Consider the following 23,046-nt stretch of genomic DNA (forward strand, 5'->3'; position numbering starts at 1 on the left):
ACCTGGAGGGGTAACAGCTGTGTATCCATCTCACAGGAGTCCTTGCTAAATCATGTTTTCCAAGATATTTTCAAAAAAAGGAAGATAATTTCAAAACCTTTACTGTAGCCAAGGTAAGATACCATCTCACCTCAATTTACAAGCCTGCTAGCTTGTAATAAAAAACATTTATTGCACTGATATGACAAGGTTCTTTGCCTTGATGAGTTTGTGTTGGCTGCTGTTCATCTCAAATAGCTTTCAGATTGTTCATTAATAGCTACTTACAAATTTCTTTCTCTTAAAAGTGAACTTTGATTGATTCTTCTGTCACTTTCCTTTATCATCTTTATGAAGATGAGCAGATATAGAGCCCTTTCTCAATCTTAATGAGGGGATTCCATCTTTCCTAATGTAACTGAGCATCAATCTGGGATCAAGCAAACAAAGTTCCAGGCAAACCCACGTGTAAAACCAAGTATTTGTGGGTGCCATTAATTTGTCCCACCATGAGCTGAAGCTCAAATCCCATTCTGATGCTCCTGATAGAGAAGTGGTTGATCTCAGCAGTCCCTGGATGAGCTCAGATCAAGCAACAACTGGGAGATTTGCAGGTGCAATCTTCCACAAGCTTCAATTCAGGTTTCAGAGCAGCAGCACTCTCTCCTCCAGGATGTCAGTGTTGGTTGGGGGATGAGCCTTTCCTTAGCCCAAAAAGGATCATTGCCATCTTTTCCTCCTGCTGGTGGCACTTGTTAGCTTTTGGGGTGCACAGCTCAGGAATTTTACTGATCTCTCCAGCATCCCTGTTCATCATCTGAATGAGAGTGGGATCCAGGAATGTCTGCCTGTCCTCCCTGTGAAGTGTCTGTTCCTTTCCTGCTGCTTGTAGTGTGGCATTTCCCAGTTTTTGGAAGAAGACCTCCAAATGCCTGCCATCTGATGAAGTTTCTAAGATCATTTGTGTTAGCTGAAATAACCAGTCTAAATTCTTTTTATATTTCTTTTTCTGTTCAAGGACTGGTTTTGCCACCAGATGGCAACAGAAGATGGTTATGTGTGAGGAGCAGTCTTGCAATACACGAAATTTGGATTAAAGCTCTACAACCTCAACAGAAAAGAGCATCTGCAAGACTTCAGAAAAAATCAGAATGTCTTTTGAAATGTATGATTTAATTTCCACTTGGTATTCTAATTAACAGAACTCAAATGTGGGTATTGTAAATATGACTCATTTCTCTAACAAATGTCCACCTCAGCAAAGAATTTCAAAATCTGTTAATCTGCTGAAGCAAGAAGAAAATCTGAAATTGCTCCAAAACCAGTTATCAAAATAAGGAAAATAACTCTCCTAGAGCCAGGATATTTCAGATGTAAATCAATACCAGGATTTATACAGCAGGCAATGGGTTTTTAACAAAGAGAAGACCTACTACAAAGGTTTCACATATTTTTTGTTGGCACTGCTGTTCAAAAACGATGTTCTACCTAATCCCTCAGAATCTAGTCATGATCTCACCTGCAGGGGCAGAAGAAAGCACAGCAAGAAGAACAGATTGCCCAAGGTTACACAGAATGTGTGGCAGCAGAAAGAAAAAAATAAACCACAAACAAAACCCACAACAAACAACAAACCAACAAAAACACCAACTCATCTCTCAAGATCACAGAAATTTCAAGTCATTACCTTCTAAAGCTTCCTCAGCAGCATCACTTAAAATATCTTTAACTCCAACAAAAACTATTTCAATCTTACTGCTGTGTTAGGTAAAAAAACACCAAGTTAAGAACTATACTCAAAGATGAAACAAAAACTTAGAATGTTGAAGAAATATATTTTAATGTAAAAATGAAGGAACACCAACTCAAAGGAAGAAAAACCCACCAGCTCAGAAGCACACTTGAAATTCTCATCCCAGGTCATTTGTGCACCAACACTTGCATCTTAAAGACAATTTCTCACATCAAACTCAGAGAAAAATACTCAAAACTATTAAAGACTGACTTGTTACTTACAAATTTGCATGAATGTGGAGTGCAAATGCCATAAAGCCATTTAGGAATTGTACTGGTACCACCAAAACATGGCAGTGACTAAAGGAGGCCAAGGTCACTGAGAAATAGCTTTGTACAAACTACACAGAACTTTTAAAATAGGTAAACAAAATTTAAAAAAAAAATTTATATATATATATATTGCACATCTGTCATGAGCTGCATTTCTGACTATGGAATTGTTCAGTGTTACCCCTGCTGGAGGATCCCTGGGAACCCCTCCCAGCCAATTCCTGCCTGACCCAGTAATGGATGGGCAAAGCTTTCTCTGACTTTGATTTCATCTCTTAGTGCAGTGGCTCAAATGAAGCTTTAACCTCCTTTGTCAATCAAATTCACATTCCAAAATTATTCTCAGCCACTTCCAAAATGTTGCTGAAGTATCTTGTAGTCATCTGTGCATGCCTGCATAGAAAGTGCCCCCCTCTCTCCCCAAGGAATACTCCAAAATTAAAAACAGTTACTTTTAAACCTCAAGAAAAATCCTAGGATTAAAAATTAGTTTTGTTTACTACAGTAACAAAAAGCTGATCCAGCCCTCTAATTATTCTGTAACATTTTGGATAATTATGGGCTTCACAGAAATCAGCCCAGCATCTGCTTCCTGTAAAAGAACACTGTGCTTCTCTAAGCAGTTTTCTTTATTTTCTTTTCTTAAAATTAGTTCACAAAGATAAAGGTGACTTACAAGATAAAGTTACTTGGAATTTCACCATCAAAAACAACAACAGTGGAACAAAGTTTAAAGAAAGCAACAAAATAATTAAAGCTTGCATTTTAAAGGTCTTGGCATTTAATCCCTAACAAGAACTTCACAGCTTTTCCCAAAGGGAGAAATAAACCTTGACATCCAGGAAACATAAAATTAGGCTGAAACTCAATTCTCCTGAATTTTATAAAAAGGTCAACACAGAGCAGTCAGGGTAAGTTTAGGATGGGTGTCAATGAATAAATATTTAACCACTTGAGGTCAGATATAAGACAGGTCCCTTCAGTTCTGTCTTTTTGAAAGGATTCAAAAAGCTCAAAGCTTTTGTTTCTTCTGCTCTTGTGTGGTGCTGGAAAAGTCAGAGGAAGACTCTCCACACCTAAGCCTCATTCAGGCATTTCTGCATCATCTGTCACAGGCCAAAAGCCAGAGCTGCAGAAATGGCAAGAGTTCATTCCTCCAACGTATTAACATATATATATAAATGTTATATATACATAAATATAGATCTATATACAAATGTTAATAAATACCATATATAAAGCACTATAAGTGTATGACACACTTGACAATTGCAAAGGTTCTAAGCTGAGCATGCAGAAATCCTGAATTCCACTGTTTTTCCTTTCTCTTCCACGGTGTAAACAGCATGGAAAATTTTACAGAGGCACTGAAATGATGATGGCATTTTAAAAGCAATAATTCAGAAAACACCCTGAAGCCCAAGCAGACTGCAGTCTGCCTCCCTGTTGAACACTGTCAAGAGCTTCAGGAAAGAAATACACACAAAAACTTCATTACATCTCACACACAGGGACAGACTGAACTTTTACAGGCAGCTATAATTTTGGTTTTTTCCCCAGTTTCATCATGGTACATAATTCAAAGACCACTTTTTGTTTCAGTGCTGGTTTGGATGTTATTTTGTTTCTTTTTTTACTGTTTTGAGCAGAAGTAAATAGCAAACTAGTAAATTTTGTTGCTTACATTGGTTTAGAAGTAACAACACCAAGAACTGGAATGATGGTGAACCATAACTGCTTTTAGCTATGCCAGGGAGCTGAGCTACACCCCAGCAGATCAAGTGCCCTGTGGAAGAGTACAGAGTGGTGAATTCTCATGAAAGATCTCAATATGTCCCATAGCTTAGTGGTACAACCAAAAAGATTTCTAATTTTGACCAGACAAATACACAGAACCCTTGTTTTCCCCCAATCCACCTTCTGCTCTACTTAGTGCAGTGAGCCCAACCAAAAAAGACAACTTCTGAAAACAGCCTGAGTGGAATCAAATCTGTGTGCACTGGAGCAAGAGCTAAAGGCAGAAGTGCAGCAATTTTGGTGTGTTAACTAATACAACTGCAAAGCTCACCAAGAAATGAATAAATCAAAGCTAATTTCCAAAGCATATTGCATGTAATGACGTGGTTCAATTCACCATGTGCTCCAGGATTTAGACATTATCACTTTCCCACAACGGGAAATGGGATGAGTTGGTCCTGAACATACAATTTTGGAGCAGCAGCCCTTTGTTCCAGACAGTCTGGTGGCATCTCCCTTCCCATTGCTCATGTCTTCTTAGGGAAGTTTTTCTCCTGCTGAAGTACATCAGCCCTTTGTCCAGGCACTGACCCAAAAAGAGGAGGGGATTACCTGTTTTGGCAGTGATGAGCTGCAGGACCAACGGCCGTCTTGTCACAATTCCAGAACCTCGTGGAAGAAAATCCCTAGAAACATTAAAAAAATAGTTACTAGTCAGAAGTAATGTGCAGTTACATAAGATGTTGGACTCATTTGGAAGCTCCTCTGCATGGAAATGGAAAGGTGGTGTGGATAGATTTATAGCTAATACTCCTATAAAGTGGGGCTGTTAATTTTGGTTGAAGATAATAGTCAGTCATTACATAGGAGACGAATGTGTATTAAAGCTGAATTTACCCAAGTGATTCTGTGTCGCAGACATTTTTTCATAGAAATCCTTTCTTTCACATTTGTCCTTCTTCTGGGAAGCAAAGGGCCCCAGAAGAAGAATGTAAACAATGTTATCAGCTGCTGTGAAATGTAGCAGGTGATCCTGTGATTGGCTCATCTTCCATGTGTACCATTAAGGGCCAATCACAGGAGCAGCTCAGGGACAGATTCCCTGGACACAGAACTTTGTTATTTTTTCTTTCTATTCTATTCTTAGCTGAGCAGCTCTCTGCAACTTCTCTTCCTTTTCTTTTTAGTATAGTTATAATGTATTATATATCATATATCAATAAATCCAGCCTTCTGATCAAAGAACAAGATTCTCGTCCTTCTCTCACCACAGTGACCGTCTAAAGTCGCTGTAATAATTCTGGCATCACTGCACATTTAATCTGAAGAGGATCTGGATACAGGAATACACACACACACACCAGAGCTCTGGACAAACCAAACTGGCAGCACTCTGCACTGCTCCTTCACACACTCAACTTCTGCCAGTTCAAATCCCCAAATAACTTTTCCACCAACACATCAGCCCAGAGTTTCTCAGTGAAAGCAGAACACCAAAAGTCCTGTGGGACAGAGGGAAGAGTGTCCTTGGAGCAGAAAGGAAGCAAGAAAACAAACCCAGCAGCTCTGCCATATCATTATGCATCCCCATGGGCCTTTCCATGCTTCTAAAGACAGGGAGACTCCTTGTGCAACTGGAAAGAAAGAAACCCATAACAAAATAATAGCAAGCAGTTCTGTGCCCCACACCACTTTAGAACTCCCCAGCACTGTGAATGAAACTGTTAATTTGTAGCTAAATTGTGTTTCCCTTTCTCTGTACCTGTTAATGTGTGCTTACTGTGGGATTACTCTGCAAACCAAAGCACACCACAAAGGGGAGGCTGCTCAAACACAAACTCACTCATTAACTTCCCTACCCAAACTCAGACCTGAAGAACAGGAGAAGAACAATTAATTAGGAATTCAAGTAATCTCTAAAGCAAAAATACTGCAAAACCATCAGGTGTACTGATTTCAATCTGCTGTGATGCTTTATGACATTTGAGACAGTAACAGCAGAGAGGAATTAGCTTAAAGAGATGCCAGAAGCCTTCAGATAGGTCTCTGCCATAATTTCAGTAAAGCTGCCCCTCAATGAACACCTACTGCTGTTTTCTCATGGGGAAGCAGAAAATAGTAATGGGAACATGGTCATGCTTCTGTGTGCACTGAAATGAATGCAGCCAGGAGGCAGCAAGTTAAGGTTAAGATTACAGTTTCATACGTTAGTTTTCAAGCATTTAATATCTTTATATATATATATTTTCTTTTTTTCCCATCAGGAAACTAAAATGAATTGCCACTCAGGACAAAGTGGTCACCTAAACCAGTGTCCTCTACAGCACCACAAGAGAGAAGAAAATCCTTTGGGGAGTCAAAGGCTGAAAAGATTTATTGATTTTGTGCTTCAGACTAAGCACATTCAGCAGTAAAGAACACTGCATTAATGCAGCTCCCTGTGTACACAATGCTCACCTTTCCCCAACAGCAAAATCACAAAGAAAGGTTAAGACAACAATTCTCCTTCAGAACATGCTCTTAACATGCCCAAAAGTGATGGCATGCCTTACCCCTGTCCAGTGAGCTGAACTGGTTTCTGTTCAAGCAAACAGCAGCAGAGAGAAGTTCCTGCTTGGTGAGAGGGAGAGCTGGGTTGACCACATAACCAACACAACAGGACATAAAACTTCTGCTACAAATGCACATTTTAAAAGGGAAGAAGTCAAAGAATGAGGGTAATGGGCTTCACAGGGAGAGCTCAGGAGAAAATTCTCCCCCACCATTTAACCACTGAATGGGTGTTTTACCTCTATGACATCAATCTGCCCACAGGGATAGGGAATTTTTTTTTAACATTTGAAATTTCAGCACCTGTGTACAGGTTCTGTACAGCTCTCTGCAGGTTCTGTACATTCTCTGTACAGCTCAAATCAGATGTTACAAATAAATACATAAACTCTACTTACAGAAAAAAAAGGCAATTTTTTAAACACGCACAGAAATGTAAGTCAAATCTGAAACACAGCTTGCATATTTTAGGAAAAACAAGCTAGCAGCACGCAGCAGGGAATCAGGTGAAATGCTGCACAACTCCTGCAGGACTGCCTGCTCTGACATCCACAGGACAGGAGGCAGCTCTCTAAAGGGTTTGTGAGAGGCGCTGAAGGAAACAGCTCTGGATCAGAAATGGTCCCACAACTTGTACAAGTAACAGCAGCAAGAAATGCAGCAGGAATGAGCAGAGCCAAGTCTCAGAGGTTCCTTCTGACCAAAAGGACAATGCCTCTCCAGGCCCTGATGGCACACCCCAACATTCTTCTAAGATTTGAGACAGCTGCTATCACACCTTTTGGTTAGCATGTACACATCTGTTATTGAAAGCTGGGATAAAAAATTCACATCAGAGTAGAAGCAGCTGCAGAGAAATCCATTTAGGAAAATATTCATGCCTGAGAATTGGTGCTCAAAGACACCAGCAAGGGGAGAAAAGGCTGCTTTCTGTGGTGGGGCAGTGAGCCTGGGAGCAGCTCTGTGCACAACTGCAGGGCCAGCTAGCAAGGAGGAGTGCAGGAAAGAAGAAACACACTGGGAATGAAAGCCCTGCTCCTTTAAGAGACATTCATCCTGCATTAAGATTCAGCTACCTTTCCATCCTCACTCTCAGAGCATTGTCACACAAAGCACTGAGCTGACAGCACTTGGGAATTCAGCTGACTGGAGACTGGAAAAGTACAAGACCATGGTTAATTCCAAATCCTGCACCTGCAAGATAACGTGGGCCTAGCTGGGTATGATAAAGAAATGGACAGCGAGAAGTGAGAAGTAGAGAACGTAGGCCCAAAGGAATGAGGAAGAGTGGATGGTATAGTTTAACCAATAGATTGCTTGGCTTACAGAATATTCATAGCTTATTATTTGCTGTATAAGTGTTTGATGCTTTCTTCAATAAACTGGAGCTGTGATGAAGCATCTGGTGTCCTGGTCCCCTTCCTGTGACAGCACAGCCCATCAGCAAGGCCTGGCCAGGGCTGAACTTAGCAAATGCAGAGAGGAGGCAAACAGCCAGATCTGCCAGGAACTTGTCAATCTTAGACTGCACTCAGCTGTTAGAATATTGCTAAATATTTTCAAGAGCAGGGCTAAAAAAATTTTATCCTATAAAATTACTCATGTCTTTATTAATTTAATGTTATTTATTCTTTATTTAATTTAATATTATATATTACTGCATAACATAAGCTGTGTTCTCTTCTTTAGCACTGCATATTTCCAGTATCAGAGATCTGGACAAGTGTATCTACTAAGTTTGGTGTCTGTTGTTTGTTTAATGCATAAAGAACATACAGTAGCTGGAATTTGGCTTGCTAAAAGCCACGTCTCAAACTTATGCCACAGGATGGTGAAACAAGTTGGCCACAGCAACACTTCAGCAGTTTATAGCAACAAGCCAGTTTGGGCTTTAAGGTGAAAAAGTAATTTAAATACTCATTCATTGAAGAGCCTCATGGAAGAGATGGAAATTTCAGGAAGGGCAGAAACTGTAGGGAAATGCTGAAAAGCAAACTAGACAGGGGCTCCTCAGAGAGGTGGTCTCAGCATAATGCAGGACTGCAGCTTCCACAGGAAAACACCACTTGTTTCAAATATCAAATAAACATAACTTGTTTCTGGGGATTTCCATGGAGAGTCTCCATTTAGGTCTTCAGTGTGGGGGCCTGAATATATGTTGTATTGTAAGACCTGTGTGGGTCCGAGTTGCTCCAAACGAGCTGCAGCTGCAGGGTCCTTAGTTGGGCAGCAGCTGTAGCTCGTGAAGGTAACTGAAATAAATAGGGGTGGGTCGAGAGCCCAGGAGGAGTCCCTGAGAAGACAGGAAGGACTGAGCTGCAGAGAATGGAGAAGAGCCCCAGCAGAGAGGCAAGAACAACGCTGCAGTGAAGATTACAACATCCCCTCTTTTCTTTTAACAATTATACAATTACAATATGCATACAGGCCCAGCTCTCAGGCTGCCACTGCTCTCGGCTGTCTTAGATACATACATAGAATATATACATATCCCTATACAGTCCCAGCTCTCAGGCTGCCACAGCTCTCAGCTCTCTTTAGATGTTCCAAGGCTCTTTGCTTTAAAGGCCATATTCTTGCAGCTTTCTGCTGCTACAGCTCCTTAATTCAAAGGCCATATTATATTCTACAGTCCCAGCTCTCAGGCTGCCACAGCTCTCAGCTGTCCTATCTTCTATAGTCCCAGCTCTCTGGCTGATATTCCAAAGTCCCAGCTCTCAGGCTGCCACAGCTCTCGGCTGTCCGGGGGATTCCATACCTTCTTTCAATGTTTGGTTGCAGTGTTCTTCCTCACACGGGGCACCAGTTGTTGTAATCTTCACTGCAGCGTTGTTCTTGCCTCTCTGCTGGGGCTCTTCTCCATTCTCTGCAGCACAGTCCTTCCTGTCTTCTCAGGGGCTCCTCCTGGGCTCTCGACCCACCCCTATTTATTTCAGTTACCTTCACGAGCTACAGCTGCTGCCCAACTAAGGACCCTGCAGCTGCAGCTCGTTTGGAGCAACTCGGACCCACACAGGTCTTACAATACAACATATATTCAGGCCCCCACACTTCAGCACACTAACAGTATTTATTATGTTTAAAAAAAAAAGATGAAATGAAACAGAAAAATCCCCAGTTTGTGTGAAAAGTGATGATGCATCACTGTTTAAAACTTATTGTAGTTTCAAAAGAATAACTTACATTTGCTTTTCTTTGCCAGTATAGGGCTGAGAAATGTTCAGTGCTTAGATCAGTTACATGGTCAGTATCACACAGGATAAATGGCAACTAATTTACATCAATGCCAACATAATTAATTCATACAAAACATAGGAAATCAAATAACCAAGAAAAAAGTCAATGATTACACAGTAACTGCATTAATTCAAGAGCTATGAACAATTGTAATTGATAGTGATGAATGGTTAAGAAAACCAGAATTGCCTCCAAAGCAAAAGGCTGCACGTTTCTCACCCAGGCTCAGGACAAGAGCCAGGGTTTGTCCCAAGAAGCAGAACTGAGCCATCTCTCTCAGACAGCACCAGCAATGGCACAAGAGCTCTCCCACCAACACAAAGTCATCCCAAGGCCCCAGAGCACCCCCAAATGCAGCAAGGTCCCGATCCAGCAGCAGCTCATGAAACAACAGTGCATTGGGAGCACTCCCCACAGGCTTTTATGCACAACTTTTGCCAAGGAATGCAACACAGCTTTAATTGCAATAGGAAGCAATTGTGTCCAAAGTCAAAAGTTTTCCTGGGCCTTTTTCCAGCAGTGTTTATTGTTTTACACAGCTCCAGCCTGGCACACCAGGAGCACTTGTGGCCCCCATTAGCAGCTGAATGACCATGCCTTGTGCAAGAGACCACACAGTTTCACAGAACACTGACACATGTCCATACAGCATCTCCAAGAGCTGTGCAAAACACACACAAGTACTCAAAAAGCTTTCATTTCGCTTCCATTTCTCACAGTTAGCCTCAGAGCGAAGTGCTGAAAAGCTCCACAAACAGGAAAAACCATGGTCCAGTGTAAGCCTGAGGATGGGAGGCATGAAACATTTCTAACTTCTTTCATCAGGTTTTTAAAAAACCCCATAAACCCCACCCAGGTAACTTGCAACTGGAGAAGTCTTCATGGTAAAAATTGACATCTGCAGATGTGCTCACTCTGTCTCACCTGCTCCTGTGCTCACCAGCCCCACCAGGATCCAGCAGCAGATCCTTCACTCACTTTCCATTCATTACAAAGCAAGGTATGTCCAAAAGATGGGAAATGTATTTGCATTTACACAGAGGCCTTCTTAGGAATTAAGTCCATGAGATTTGTCATCACCAGCACAAGACACACCACCCTTCAAGTGCCAGTGCAAAGATAACCCTAGGAACAAAAGGCACTGCTCAGTTGTGCTTTGATGTTCTCAACCACATGCCTTTTAATTCAGTAACACAGAAGTGTTTCCACTGAGATTTGGCCATGGAGGTTGTTCCTCCTCAGCTCCAAGTGCAGGGATCACCCCCTGATCCCTCACCTCCTTTCATTAATTCCAGAAGAGTAAATGGGTTTTTGTTTGGCACAATGTCTGTCAATCAGGGGTCTCCCAGAGCGTTGTTCAATGGCCTAACAGGAAGGTGTACAAGACAATTAATCTGCTTTATTGAGGACCATGATACTGATCTTAATTAGGCCTCCCAGGCATGCTAAATGCATTTTAGAGGCTGTGGATTTTTAGTGATCTCAGATGTATCAGCTCCTGAAGCTCTGTGCTGATCTTTCCAGTGGTTTTTTGGAAGCCACACAGCATAGATGGCTGGTGTTTAGTTCATGTTTGGTCTCAGTTTGCAGCAGTTTCCATTCTTTCAAGGTAAATCTGCTTTCTACTGATGGATCATTTTAATTAACCTGCTCAATCAAGCACAGTAACCACACTTTCAGCCCATGCAGTGTGTGCAGGGCTTTAGGGCAAATAAACAGAGTATCCAGACACCTTAGGGCTGTCAGCTCCTCCTCCTCTCAAGCAGGGTACAGAAACTTGGTGGTTTTGAGAAGCCATTTTCCAACCCATCAATGTCCTTTCACCACCACTGCTGAACTACTGCACCTCAACAGCAAAGCAAAGACACCCCAGTTATCCTATCCACCACTTTCAAGTAAGAACACAGGTTGAATTAAGAAAAATAAAAAATAAAGTGTTGAAAATCTTACACAGCACTACAGCTAGCAGCCTGAAATGTCTCTTTGGGTCCCTTTTCCCTCCACTCCTTTATGGAATGGAGACCAACTATAAAAATCCCAGAAGGCAATGTTAAAATAAAAAGTCTACTCAAAAAGACCCAGCTGTGGGAATATGAGAGTGTTGATTCTAAATGTGACAAAAAAAGGTATTTTTGAAAAGTCCTTGAAAAACTGGCAGGGGATTCCAGTCACACTAACTGGGGAGCTCCATAACAAGTACGCTCAATAGGCAGCACTCAGGTATTGAAGTTCACCATATATTGAAGTTGGAGGGAGACGACCCACCTTGCATTGGTCAGCATCGACTCCACTTTATTCATCAATCAGGCACCTTTTATAACAGTGTTAATTCACTTCATGCATATTGCAAAATCTGAGCTCACAATAGGTCAGAGATTACACACCAACTCCTCCTTATGTTTCCAATACCAAGATTTGGGTTCTCAAAATTATTCTTGCTTTCCCAAAACAGCCAAAGATAGAACATCCACTTGTTATGAGAAAGCTGCCTGAGAACTCTGATGTGCAAGGCTCTCAAGGCCTTCATGTTTGCCACTTTTACCTGTAGTTAAAAATAACCTGAGAACCTCTGCTGTTCACAGAAACAGGCTGTGAGAATCTGCTCCTCACAGCTGCCTTTTAGGCCATCCCTGAAAAAATCTCCAACACTCAGGTGAGAAAGCAAAGCTTGAGATTCCTCCTCATGCAGCAGACTGGGGAGAGAGCAGGCTCAGAAATCCCTGCCACTGTAATTCTCTTGGATCTGGAAGGTGCTTCCTGTAAGTAGCAGCAGCATTTCTGCCCAACAGAAGTTATTCCATCTCCCCCATTGCACATCATGGGGGAGATCCCCCATTAGACATCAGGGCTATGAGAAAATCAGTGCCAAAAATTACTCTGGTCCCAATGGTGAAGCCTTCCATTAAACAAAACTGGAATCAACAGGTTCTCCAAAGCAGGGGACATTGGAACTCAAGCCTAGGAAGGCACAGAGCAATCTAAGGCTGCATTTGGACAGCAGTGCCAGTACCCCACACAGAAAAAGGCAAGACTGTTCACTGGCTCAAGGAAAGAAAATGCATTTCCTAGGGTTCAAGAAAATGTCTTTCACATGACAGCAAGTTTTTGTTGGGAATTTAGCTGCTAGAAAATGGAAAAGTACAAAACCATGGCTAATTCCAAGTCCGGCACCTGCAAGATAGCAGTGTCCTTGGGCCTAGCTGTGGTAGGATAACAAACAGTGAAAGAGACATGAGAAAAGAGACATGTAACCCCCCTAAGGAATGAGGAAGAGTTGATGGCATAGTTTAACCAATAGATTGCTTAGCTTACAGAATATTCATAAGCTTATTACTTGCTGTATAAGTGTCTGATGCTCTCTTCAATAAACGGAATTTGCTTATCACTCATATTGAGTGTCTGAGTCTCCCCTCACCGACAAATGGCTCATCCCCGACAAAGGCCCACATTTTTTCTGTGACAAGTTTTAAAATCTCATCAATGCTTGCAGGACTGCAGACTTGCAGAGGCCAGGGTGTGAGCTGAAGAGTGCTCTGTGCTGTGCTGAGCTGGGCTGCCTGGGCACAGGGGGAGCTGCCAATGTGCAGGCTCGTGGGCAAGGCACGGTATGCACGGTGCATCTGTCCTCCCTGGCAGGCAGCCAGCCCTCTGCTGCATCATCCTCCTGCCATGGCTGAAAATGCCCTTCTTCCTCTGGCCCTTTTAAGATTTCACAAAAGCTTCTGCTATTTCCTGCCCAACGGTGCTCTCTGTCAATTCCAAGCGGTGCTGGAAGGGGGAGAAAGGAAGCACAAAACACAAAGAAAGCCCAACAATTCCCAGAATTTTAGTGTCAAAAAGAATAAAGGGGACTTTGCAGAACAACTTATTCTCCCTAATCAGATATGTTTGCTTTTAGGAAAGGACTCATTTGCATAGGATGTTGGTGCATAAAAGCCCATCCATTCTCAGGATGAATACTAATGCAGCAAGATGCTGTATCTCAACACAAGAAACAAACAACAAAAATTCTTGACTCACTTTAAATTGTTGTCAGTGCTCTAAATAGACCTTGGCTGTTTGGGGTTTTTTTCAATCACTTCCAGCTGCCAATTGCAATTAATAATGTTTCTTCAGAAAGAATTGAGTAAGAAGTTTTCCTCCATAATATAATCAGAGATAAAGATATGACTGCAAGGATCAGAAAGAAAACAACATGTCCCAACAAACCAGAGATATCAGCTACATGGAGCTAATTACTACAGAAATAATTGCATTTGGCAAATAATTCACCTCTTGATACTCTGTCAGGACAAATCTTTTAGATATTGTGAATTCTAAAACCCCAGAAAGAACAATCTGCTGCTCTTCCTCCCAAATCCCACTGCCCTGAGCTGGGATCCATCAATACAGACTTTTTAAACAGAAGCACAGTGCACAGTCAGCTGTGACACAAAATTCAAGGACTTTTCAGAAGCAGTGTGAAAATATATTTCTCTTTTGTAGCAGACAAGGTGTCAAACTGTACAATTACTGGTTTTGATACATTTTTGATATATTTTTGGGTACAGTACAAGCCATTTCAGATCATTTTGCAGAGCTGGAATGTAACTGGATTCAATTCCTGTACTCCCTCTGGAATATATATACACAGTGGGAACTGCAGTATAAAGAGCATGAATTTATGGACAGGAAGACAACTACAGAAGGAAGGGGGAAAGGAGATTGTTTCCAAAACAAGTGATCCAAGCTTCTCAAACAGCTTCTCTTCTCCAGCCATTTTATCCTTTTCTACCTGCCCATTTATCCTTCTCTGAGCCTGTGGCATGTACAAATTAACATATTGTCCAGGACAATGTAAAGTCTGTTTAGCTCAACAGTGCAATTTAATATCAGCCATCATCTCCCATCTCTCTGCTCTCCAGAAACTAAATTATTACCCCAAGAAAAATTGATATTAGAAGCCTGACTCAAAGAGTGTTTTGTGCTGCTACTTCCCAGAACACTACCAAAGTCATTGGGCTGCAGATTCCTGAGCTTCTCAGCCTCTCTCCCAGATGTGACAGACATTGAGGATCTCCTGCCAACATTTGTTTAGCACTGAACAAATAAACAGGTGAGCACACAAGGGCACAACACTGCCTCTGATGGATCATGCCAAAATTTCTTCAGCAGCTCCTGGCTTGGCTGATGAGCAGGGCTGGAACAGAGCCCACTTCCCCCTGACATGCAGAGAGCAGAGATGTGTCCCAGTGCTTCTCATGCTGCCATGCAGGTGAGTTACACACAGGCAGCTGCAGAGCATCCTGCAGAGCTGGGCACCACTGCGTGGATGTGCCCAGGTTCCTCTGGCTTTGGTGATCTCACCTGTGAGGGCTGAAATCTGTATTACAGCACAGAGTGCATCTCCTGCACACCTGAACAAAGGAATCAGGCACTGAATTAAAAGCATAGCTTGCACACACAAATGATAAAAGCTGACATTATCAGCAGCCACTTGGGTTGAAAACCTCTCTTATCTCCAGCTCCAGTCTCCTTTACACCCCAGAGGCTATCACAGCCAGCAGTGCTTGGCAGCACATCAAAGCCCAGCACCCAGTTAAACGGGATTTTGCTCCTCTCTAGTTCAATAATGCTGCCTTGTTCATCTCCACGCAACTTGCTGAAGAAAAGGATGCAAGGTCACAGTTAAATAATGCTCATTTCCTGTTCTCAGCACATTTACACTGCAGGTCTACACTGCACACACACAGCATTAAAGGGATTCTCAGCAGCCTGTTACACACAAGCACAGCAAATGGGGAATTCACAGATTTCTATATTTACTGGAAGGCTTTATTACATTTAACCCCCCCTCTAAAACCAAACCAGAAAAAGCAAAATGTCTCTCCCCTCAAGCCTGCAATCTAGGCACTGTTGAGAAACCCATAAATACTTGGAGGAGCATCATCAATTTGCTGAGTGATCAACTGAGGGAAGGCAAACCACAAACATGATCTCTCTCTCAATGACTAAGCTATTGCTGGTGCCTTTTTGGGATGAGCAAACACTGGCACATCTCAGCTGTGCAAAGCACAATCCAAGGCTCGCTTTTGATTCCACACAGAAATCCAAACCAGCCATCACTCAAACAAGAGAAATGCATAACAACAATCACAGTTATCCCACACTGATTTTAAGATTATATGCTACCATCTTCCTTTAGAAGCAAGGCAAAAATAAAGGAATAAAAATCTATATTCTACATAGAGGTAAGGCATGTGTGGATACACATACAGGTAATATTTAAAAAGCTGTTTGAGGTCACACAGCAAAGAGTGGCAGAGAGCAGTGACCACACTTCCCTGTCTGTGCTGCAATCCACGGCAGCATCACTCCTGATGTTTACTGGTGAATGTCCAAACAATCCCATTGCTAACATCTGTTTATCTAAACTGGAAATCCTTGGTTGCTATTTCATCTACACAGGAAAGTGACATAAGCTTGGAACATCAGCAGCAATGCCCATCACGAAACAGCAAGACAACAAAGGTGTGGGTTATTTGTTGATTTCAACACTACAAGATCCCAAGTGTGGGCTCCTTCCTGAAGGCAGTGAGGATTTAGAATATCATACAAGAGTCTAGAGAGTCAGACAATCTGTGAAACTTTCACAAGTGCCTCTGTATAAAAAACCAGGCAAGTCTGGATCAAGTGAAGCAGATTCCTGTGTGTGGAGCAGCTCTCTGGCCACAGAGAGCAGCAACAACTTTCCCAGACATTTTCCTGAGAAAGGCAGTGAGAAGCTCAGAGAAAAGAAACAATTCTTATCTTCACTTGCTGCACCTGTTGTTGTGCACACGTGGAATGTGTTATGGAGATTTGTTTACCAAAAGGTGATTTCTTAATTGGACACTGGATGGTGTTTGGATGGATTCATCAATTAGGTCAGAACTGTATCAGACTGTAAGGGTTAGGAGCTTCTTAATAAGTATAGTATAATATATGATATAGAGAATAAAGCAACTGCTCAGCCTTCAGCAATCATGGAGTCAATGCTAATTATTACCTGGCTGGGAGCCTGCAGTGACACCTATGGTGTGGAAAAAAGAAAAAGCCCAACCCACACCCCTCTGCTGAGGTGTCTGCTCTCCTCTAAAAACCATCAGAGGAGTGCAGCCACCTGCAGTACCTTGATGGATTGAACTCCCACTAACAACTGCAACTGAATCTGCAGCACTGATTCCTCACAAGGCACTTGAGACCAGACTGGGGTTTTTGAACATTGCTTTTTGCAGGGTTTTGAAGTTTTTCTGAAGTCTAGAGCACAGACTTCAAATACTGCACTTGTGTTCACTAAATGCTACAATACCCTGGCTGTACACAGCATGCTGAAGTTGTAGTAAGATATTCTCACAGGTACACTTTACAAAAGTGAAGAGTTATTTATTGATTTAGCATCTCTGAACTGCCTGATATGCTGAGCTTCAATGCCACAGCAAAGGGCAGAGCTCCCCACACTATGCCTGCCTCATGACAGAGTACAGCTTTTCTTAACTGGCAAAATTTACATGCCAAAAAATAAGAGACAAATCCTCAAAGTAATTTTAGAGGAAAAAATTACATGTGGGGTGGTGCTGAAAAAACAGCATATTTTTTGCATGTCTGTTTTTTAATACACATTTCCTTTACTTTCTATATACCAATTCTCAAGACTTGAAGGAAAAAAAAAGAACTTTAACTCGACAATGGAGTTACATTTAAGGCATCTGTATCCCATCTAAAGAGCCAGTTTGTTTTTCAGTGTATAAATGCAAGAAGAAACCCAAATGAACTGTCTCATTTGCTGCTGTTTCTAATAAATGAAATACCCAGAACATCCCTGCTTTCGTTGCACCAGAGTATTTTGATCACTAGGCTAATATACTCAACAGTGTACTCCAAGCTGTACTATGTCTTAATTAGTCAGGAAAAGGAGTGGCTGACTCTCATTTCCAGAAGATCCTTAAGATTAAAAAAGAGTACACAGCACCACATCTCAGTTTGTATCCAGCTTGACTTCTTAGCTTTTTCCTGCCTGCTTCACAAAAGAGGAGATTTTCTGTCAAAAAGTTTTTCTGTCAATGCCTAGTAACTAAAAGAATAAAATACCTGCACCAAATTTAATACATCTCCCCCAGGAAGCATCAATCTAAATATGTGTCTACATTGTTCAGAGACATTTTCTGCTCTAGCAGCCAGAGTTAGAGTCCCTTCTCTTCTCCTAATGACTCAACACAGTCTTTTCACAACCGCCATCTCAAGCAGAACAGAATGAGCTGAGCACACGAGGAACAGTAATTTCAAAAAGAAATAATCACTACATATGTCATAATAAATAGCTCTACTTACATGCAGTGGCCTTAAGATTGTCAAAAGCATCTCAGATCAAAAAGCTGTAAAGCTGAATTACACAATCAGACCTGGGGCTCTTAAAATGAAAGTGCCTGTTTGATGGTGACTGACAGGCTTACAATCAAGGGCTCACATCTCTTATAAAACAATTATTTGGCCTCATGCAGTTTGTATTATATTAGGCAGGAAGGGAAGTGAAGAGCCTTCAAGTTGGAAACCTAATTATTAATTTCTTGCTATTTTTAAGGGTAAAACAAGGTTCTGATTTCTGAAGAAGGAGGCCCTGACAAGGCACCTTGCTGTCTGTGCCTTCAGTTATCCGAAAAACCCATTTGGCTACAGATGAAATAATAGAAAGTGCTTTCTCTCCAAATACAGTTTACAGGGATTGCTTCCTGCCAGTAGTTTTCTTTTAAATAACCTAATTATTATCAAAAGCCTGTTTGAAAAGCACAAACAGCATCCAGGCTCCTGGCCCTGCACTGCTCAGGAGCACAGCACTGAGAGGCTGAGTGCCTTTTCCCACTGGCAATCCTCTGGCATTTGTTGTTTCACTCTCCTTTGTGCTTTTGAATCACCCTCCAACCATCCCCTTCCACAAGGCTGCATTAGATCCTTTGCTTCAATGCTGCCTCAACATTTCCTGGGCACATTTACTCCTGTTACAAAGAGAAGCAGAAGGAGGTGGGAAGAACATTTGCTCTTCAGACAACTTCATTTCCTCAAACACACACCATGAGCTCCAGTTATGAACACATGAAGGGCTTACCCATACATGGAAATGACTGCTGTCCTCAGGTGCTCTCCAGAATCTCTGTTTGCATCTAAATGTAGCCAGAATCCAGGGAGAAAAACCTTCACACACAGTCCCTGCCTACCAAAGGAAACTGTCTCCCTACTCAAAGAGGAAACTCTCCACATTCCTCAGGGGATGCTAATCCAAACAACAATGCACACTTGGGGAGATCTGACACGTTGATTCCAGCTTGGCTACAAGGAGACAAGTAGTTCTGGGTGTTGCACAACTCCTGCAGAATCCATCCTCACCCAACAGCAGCATCTCTGCAGAACACATGTGAGCTGATTCCCTGCCTGCTGCTGGTCACTAAGGATCCTGTGTGGCCCTGAGGCAGTGATGGATGTGTGTGGCAGCTCCCACTGCCAGCCCACAGCCCTGTGCCACACCAGACTCCTCACAACCCTTCTGCAAAGTGCTGGCAGTGCATAAACGAGGCAGAGATAACCCTGCACAGCCCAAGGAGCCTTAAAGAAGCTCTAACTCATGATACCACCTGCAAGTCAGAAAATAGTTTCTACTGTCCAAGTGAAAAAAAAAAAGTCATCTATTACAGCGACCTGAGGAGGTCTCCATGGTGAGAGAAGGACAAGAATCTTGTTTCTTGATCAGAAGGCTGGATTTATTGATATATGATATATGATACATTATAACTATACTAAAAAGAATAAAGAGAGAAGTTGCAGAGAGCTGCTAAGCCAAGAATAGAATAGAAAGAAAAAATAACAAAGTTCTGTGTGCAGGGAATCTGTCCCTGAGCTGCTCCTGTGATTGGCCCCCAGTGGTACACATGGAAGATGAGCCAATCACAGGGGTACCTGCTACATTTCACAGCAGCTGATAACAATTGTTTACATTCTTCTTCTGGGGCCCTTTGCTTCCCAGAAGATGCACAAATCCCAAAGAAAGGATTTCTATGAAGAAATGTCTGCGACAGTCATCTTTGCACAACCAGAGGTCTTGTGGAATCTGAAACCCCCACAGTGCTGTAGGGCTACAGAGAGCAGGGAATGACAGCCTGATCCTAGAGTTTAAACTGCCTTGCCAACCTCACCACAGCTCCACTGACAATACACGGTAACAACCAGCATCGTGGTTGTAGCAACAGCCACGGAGGATGCTGTGCCTTCCTCACACCAATTACAGCTGAAGAAAAGAGATCTTCAATATCTCTCTGAAGGCTGAGTTCAAAATCTACTCATGATAATGATTCATGTGGTAAAAAAAAACCAACAAAATAACCCCACAACCACAAAACAACCCAAACAAAAAAAAACTAAACAAAAGCCATGAGAACCTAATGGTCAAACTTCAGAGCAAGTTTGCAAGGATTGTTTTATTTTCATGTCAATTTCAAAGCTGTGTTACCATTAGTTAAAGTTGGCTCTGTGGGTGCCACAGGTCATGCAATACAGCAGTAACAAAGAGAAATGAGGGCAGCATGGCTCTACAGGGAGATTTTCTACCTCTACAAGCCATATTAAGACAGATGTGGATGAAACAAACTTGTGTGCAGAGAGCAGCTGCATTATCCCATAAAAACAGGAATATCCTATGGCTTACTAAAAAGAGACACAGGCCGTTTGTCTGCTGATCTAACAAGCAAAATCCTCTTCTGAGCTCATGGATATTTATTAATCTGGTTCTGAGGGTTCACAACCAAGTTTTCACAGCTTAGCCAGGGCACATCTGCTGACCACACGTACTCAGCCTGAAGGAAGGGCACAAGCAAAATATCCTCACTCAAGTCCTGTGGAATAGGTTTAAAACAATGCAGTTTAATGTCATTTTTGCAACAGGCTCTAAGGTTGCAAGTAGGGAGGTACTACAGATCAGTTCATGCTGAATCTCAAGAAGTTACTGCATAAAACAATGATGTGGAACTCTGAAACCAGGCTGAAAGAATCCAAACTCCAAATCCCATGTGACAGAGACATTCTGGTGTTTCATAGCAGCCTGTAATCTCTTCTCTGAAGAGATTGAAGTGTCTGCAGGCTGCACAGTGAATAACTACACAAGTAAAAAAGTTCCTGCCCTTAGCTCTTCTTAATGCCTGCTAGAAGTGCCCACAGCTCACTCGTGCAGCCGGTTGCAGCCTCCTGGCCAAACAGACCAGAGCAGCACAAACTGCTCCTTTTCACCTTTTGCTCCACCGGGCACATCCAGGCGGCTCAAAGGAACAGCTCCACCTGCGGATCAGATGGAGCACATCCCTCGGGCAGCCCAGCAGTGACGAGCATCTGGGAGCAGCATGATCTTCCATCGGCACAGCTGGATCCAGAGACCGACATCAGCCCACCTCACTCAGCCACCAAAATAGCCTCACTGACTATTGAAAAATGAAGGTGCTTTTCCCCCTCAGCACATGTGCTTCGCACAGCTTTGTGGACACATAGCTCAAAAGGTTACCAAAATACTTTTTAAGGACTTGTTTGAAGAAAACAGTAATAATTTGATAGCCAATTGTGCTTTCTGAGGATCTCATTTATGTTTTCCAGACTCGAGAGACTTGCCAGTACTGTCAACACCAATAGCTAACTACGGTCTTCAAGGAGAACGAAGAGGAAGAACTGACATTTAACACAATCAGTTCTGAAGGAGAGATGAAGAACCACTATACAGTATTTTTATATCGGGTATCAAGAGCTATTGCAGCCTGGCACACGGCCAGGTTGTGGAGTATCACAGCATTTAATATTACCTTCGGTGAAGATCTCCGCACATCGAAGTCCCCCAGTCACCGACACACAACAGTATTTCGAGCCCATAATCCGGGCTAGGATCGCAGCTCGGCTGCGGGAGCACCACCTCCCTCCAGGAGCCCGCAGCTATTTGAGGCGAACGCAGCAGGAACTTCATCAAGCAGCACGTGAAGCCCATGTTTACCTCGGGATGTCTCCAGAGGCACAGCCTGGCCGTCAGAAAGCACCGCCTGAATCGCCAGGCTCCCCCTTTTCCCGTCAGTGATTTGGTAGAAATGATGCGCATGTTGCACTTGACGATCTTGGAGGTCTCTTCCAACCTTAATGACGCCGCGATTCGGATACCCACGGGCGCGTCGGGACGGGGCGGATTTATACGCGATGGAATGGGAGGAATGAGGCGCCCAGAGGCAGCATCGCCCCGAAATTAGGGTTTGGGGCTTTAAACACCTCGTTCCTCTCAGGCAGCGGTCACCCCCACACACACACGCACACACGGAGCGGGCACACGAACGCGCTCGCAGCGGAGCCGCGGCGGCTTCCCCGCATCGCGCACATCGCATCACGGGCTCTGCCGGGCCAGGGCCCGCCTCGCCACCCCCGAGGCACCGCGGGGGGAGAGACACCGAGCATCCTCGGTGGGGACCGAACACCCACGGTGGGCTCGGAGTCGCGAACTGTCCCCAAAACCCCTCCTGGTCCATCCCCGCCCGACATCGCCCCCCCGCCTTCGCCGCTCTGAGGGGGGCGCGCGCCGCGGCCGTTGGGAGCAGCGCGCGCCGCGGGCCGTGTGGGGGGAGCGGGGGGAGAGCGCGGGGGTGCCGTGCCCGCCGCCCCTCACCTGGAGACGCAGTTCTCCAGCACGGAGCTCTTGCCGGCGCTCTGCCCGCCCACCACCGCGATCTGCGGCAGGTCGAGCAGGCAGTTCTGGCCCAGCGCCGCGAAGGCATCCTGCAGCCGGTTAACGAGCGGGATGAGCCCCTCCATCCCGCCACCGCCACCGCCTCCTCCTCCGCCCGCCGCCGCTGACAGGTAACGGCCGGCGCACTGCGCATGCGCCCCTCCCTCCGCGGGCCTGGGGGTGGGGCCTCCGCGGGGAGGCCACGCCCCCTCCGGTGCGGGTCCCGGTGCCGGTCCCGCGATTGTCCCCGATTGTCCCACGACTGTCCCGCGATTGTCCCAAAATCCGTTTTCCCCCCGTTGTGCCAAAGGCCCATCCGCGCTCAGAGTCAAGGGGTTGGATTTGTTTGTAGTTCTGCGCAGAAAGATGGCTGGGTGGCAATTCCACAAAGGCAGCGCGACAACTGGCAGAAGTTTTCCCTTTTTGTGGATTTTAACAAACCGAGGCGTTGATGTTTATTGGCTACAAGTTATGTAGTTCGCTTATTAATTAGTGTTCTGTCTTCTGTTGGTTAATGATCCTCTTGCTTCCAGTGCTAATTAGTCTGCATGCTCAGTCTTTCTCTTAAATTAGTGGGGTTTTGGTCTGTGAGTCAGTGGTGACAATTTGCCCCTGCCAGAATTACCTCTTACCCAGCCAGATTTCAGCACAGTTGCTCAGTTGTTTTAATTAGTTTCTTCCTTATCCTGGGTGTTCTGCCAAATAGCCTTGTACCCCTAAATTCT

At 43.6% G+C, this 23,046-nt stretch overlaps 1 protein-coding gene across 8 annotated transcripts in view; it reads right to left on the minus strand.

The window, feature by feature from the left end:
- DNM3 (dynamin 3) overlaps window positions 1-22,440 on the minus strand; it is a 174,674-nt gene extending 152,234 nt beyond the window's left edge. For all 8 annotated transcript variants that reach the window (XM_064720172.1, XM_064720173.1, XM_064720171.1 and 5 more), the window contains exons 1-2: window positions 22,262-22,440; window positions 4,396-4,469 (exon numbers count right to left, since the gene is read on the minus strand). In XM_064720172.1, coding sequence (XP_064576242.1) covers window positions 4,396-4,469; window positions 22,262-22,407 — 220 coding nt within the window. In that variant the 5' untranslated portion in view covers window positions 22,408-22,440. The remainder of the gene's footprint in view (window positions 1-4,395; window positions 4,470-22,261) is intronic.
- Between the last annotated feature and the right edge of the window lie 606 nt (window positions 22,441-23,046).

The sequence above is a fragment of the Zonotrichia leucophrys genome, chromosome 8 (genome assembly GCF_028769735.1).
Source record: "Zonotrichia leucophrys gambelii isolate GWCS_2022_RI chromosome 8, RI_Zleu_2.0, whole genome shotgun sequence".
NCBI lineage: Eukaryota > Metazoa > Chordata > Aves > Passeriformes > Passerellidae > Zonotrichia > Zonotrichia leucophrys.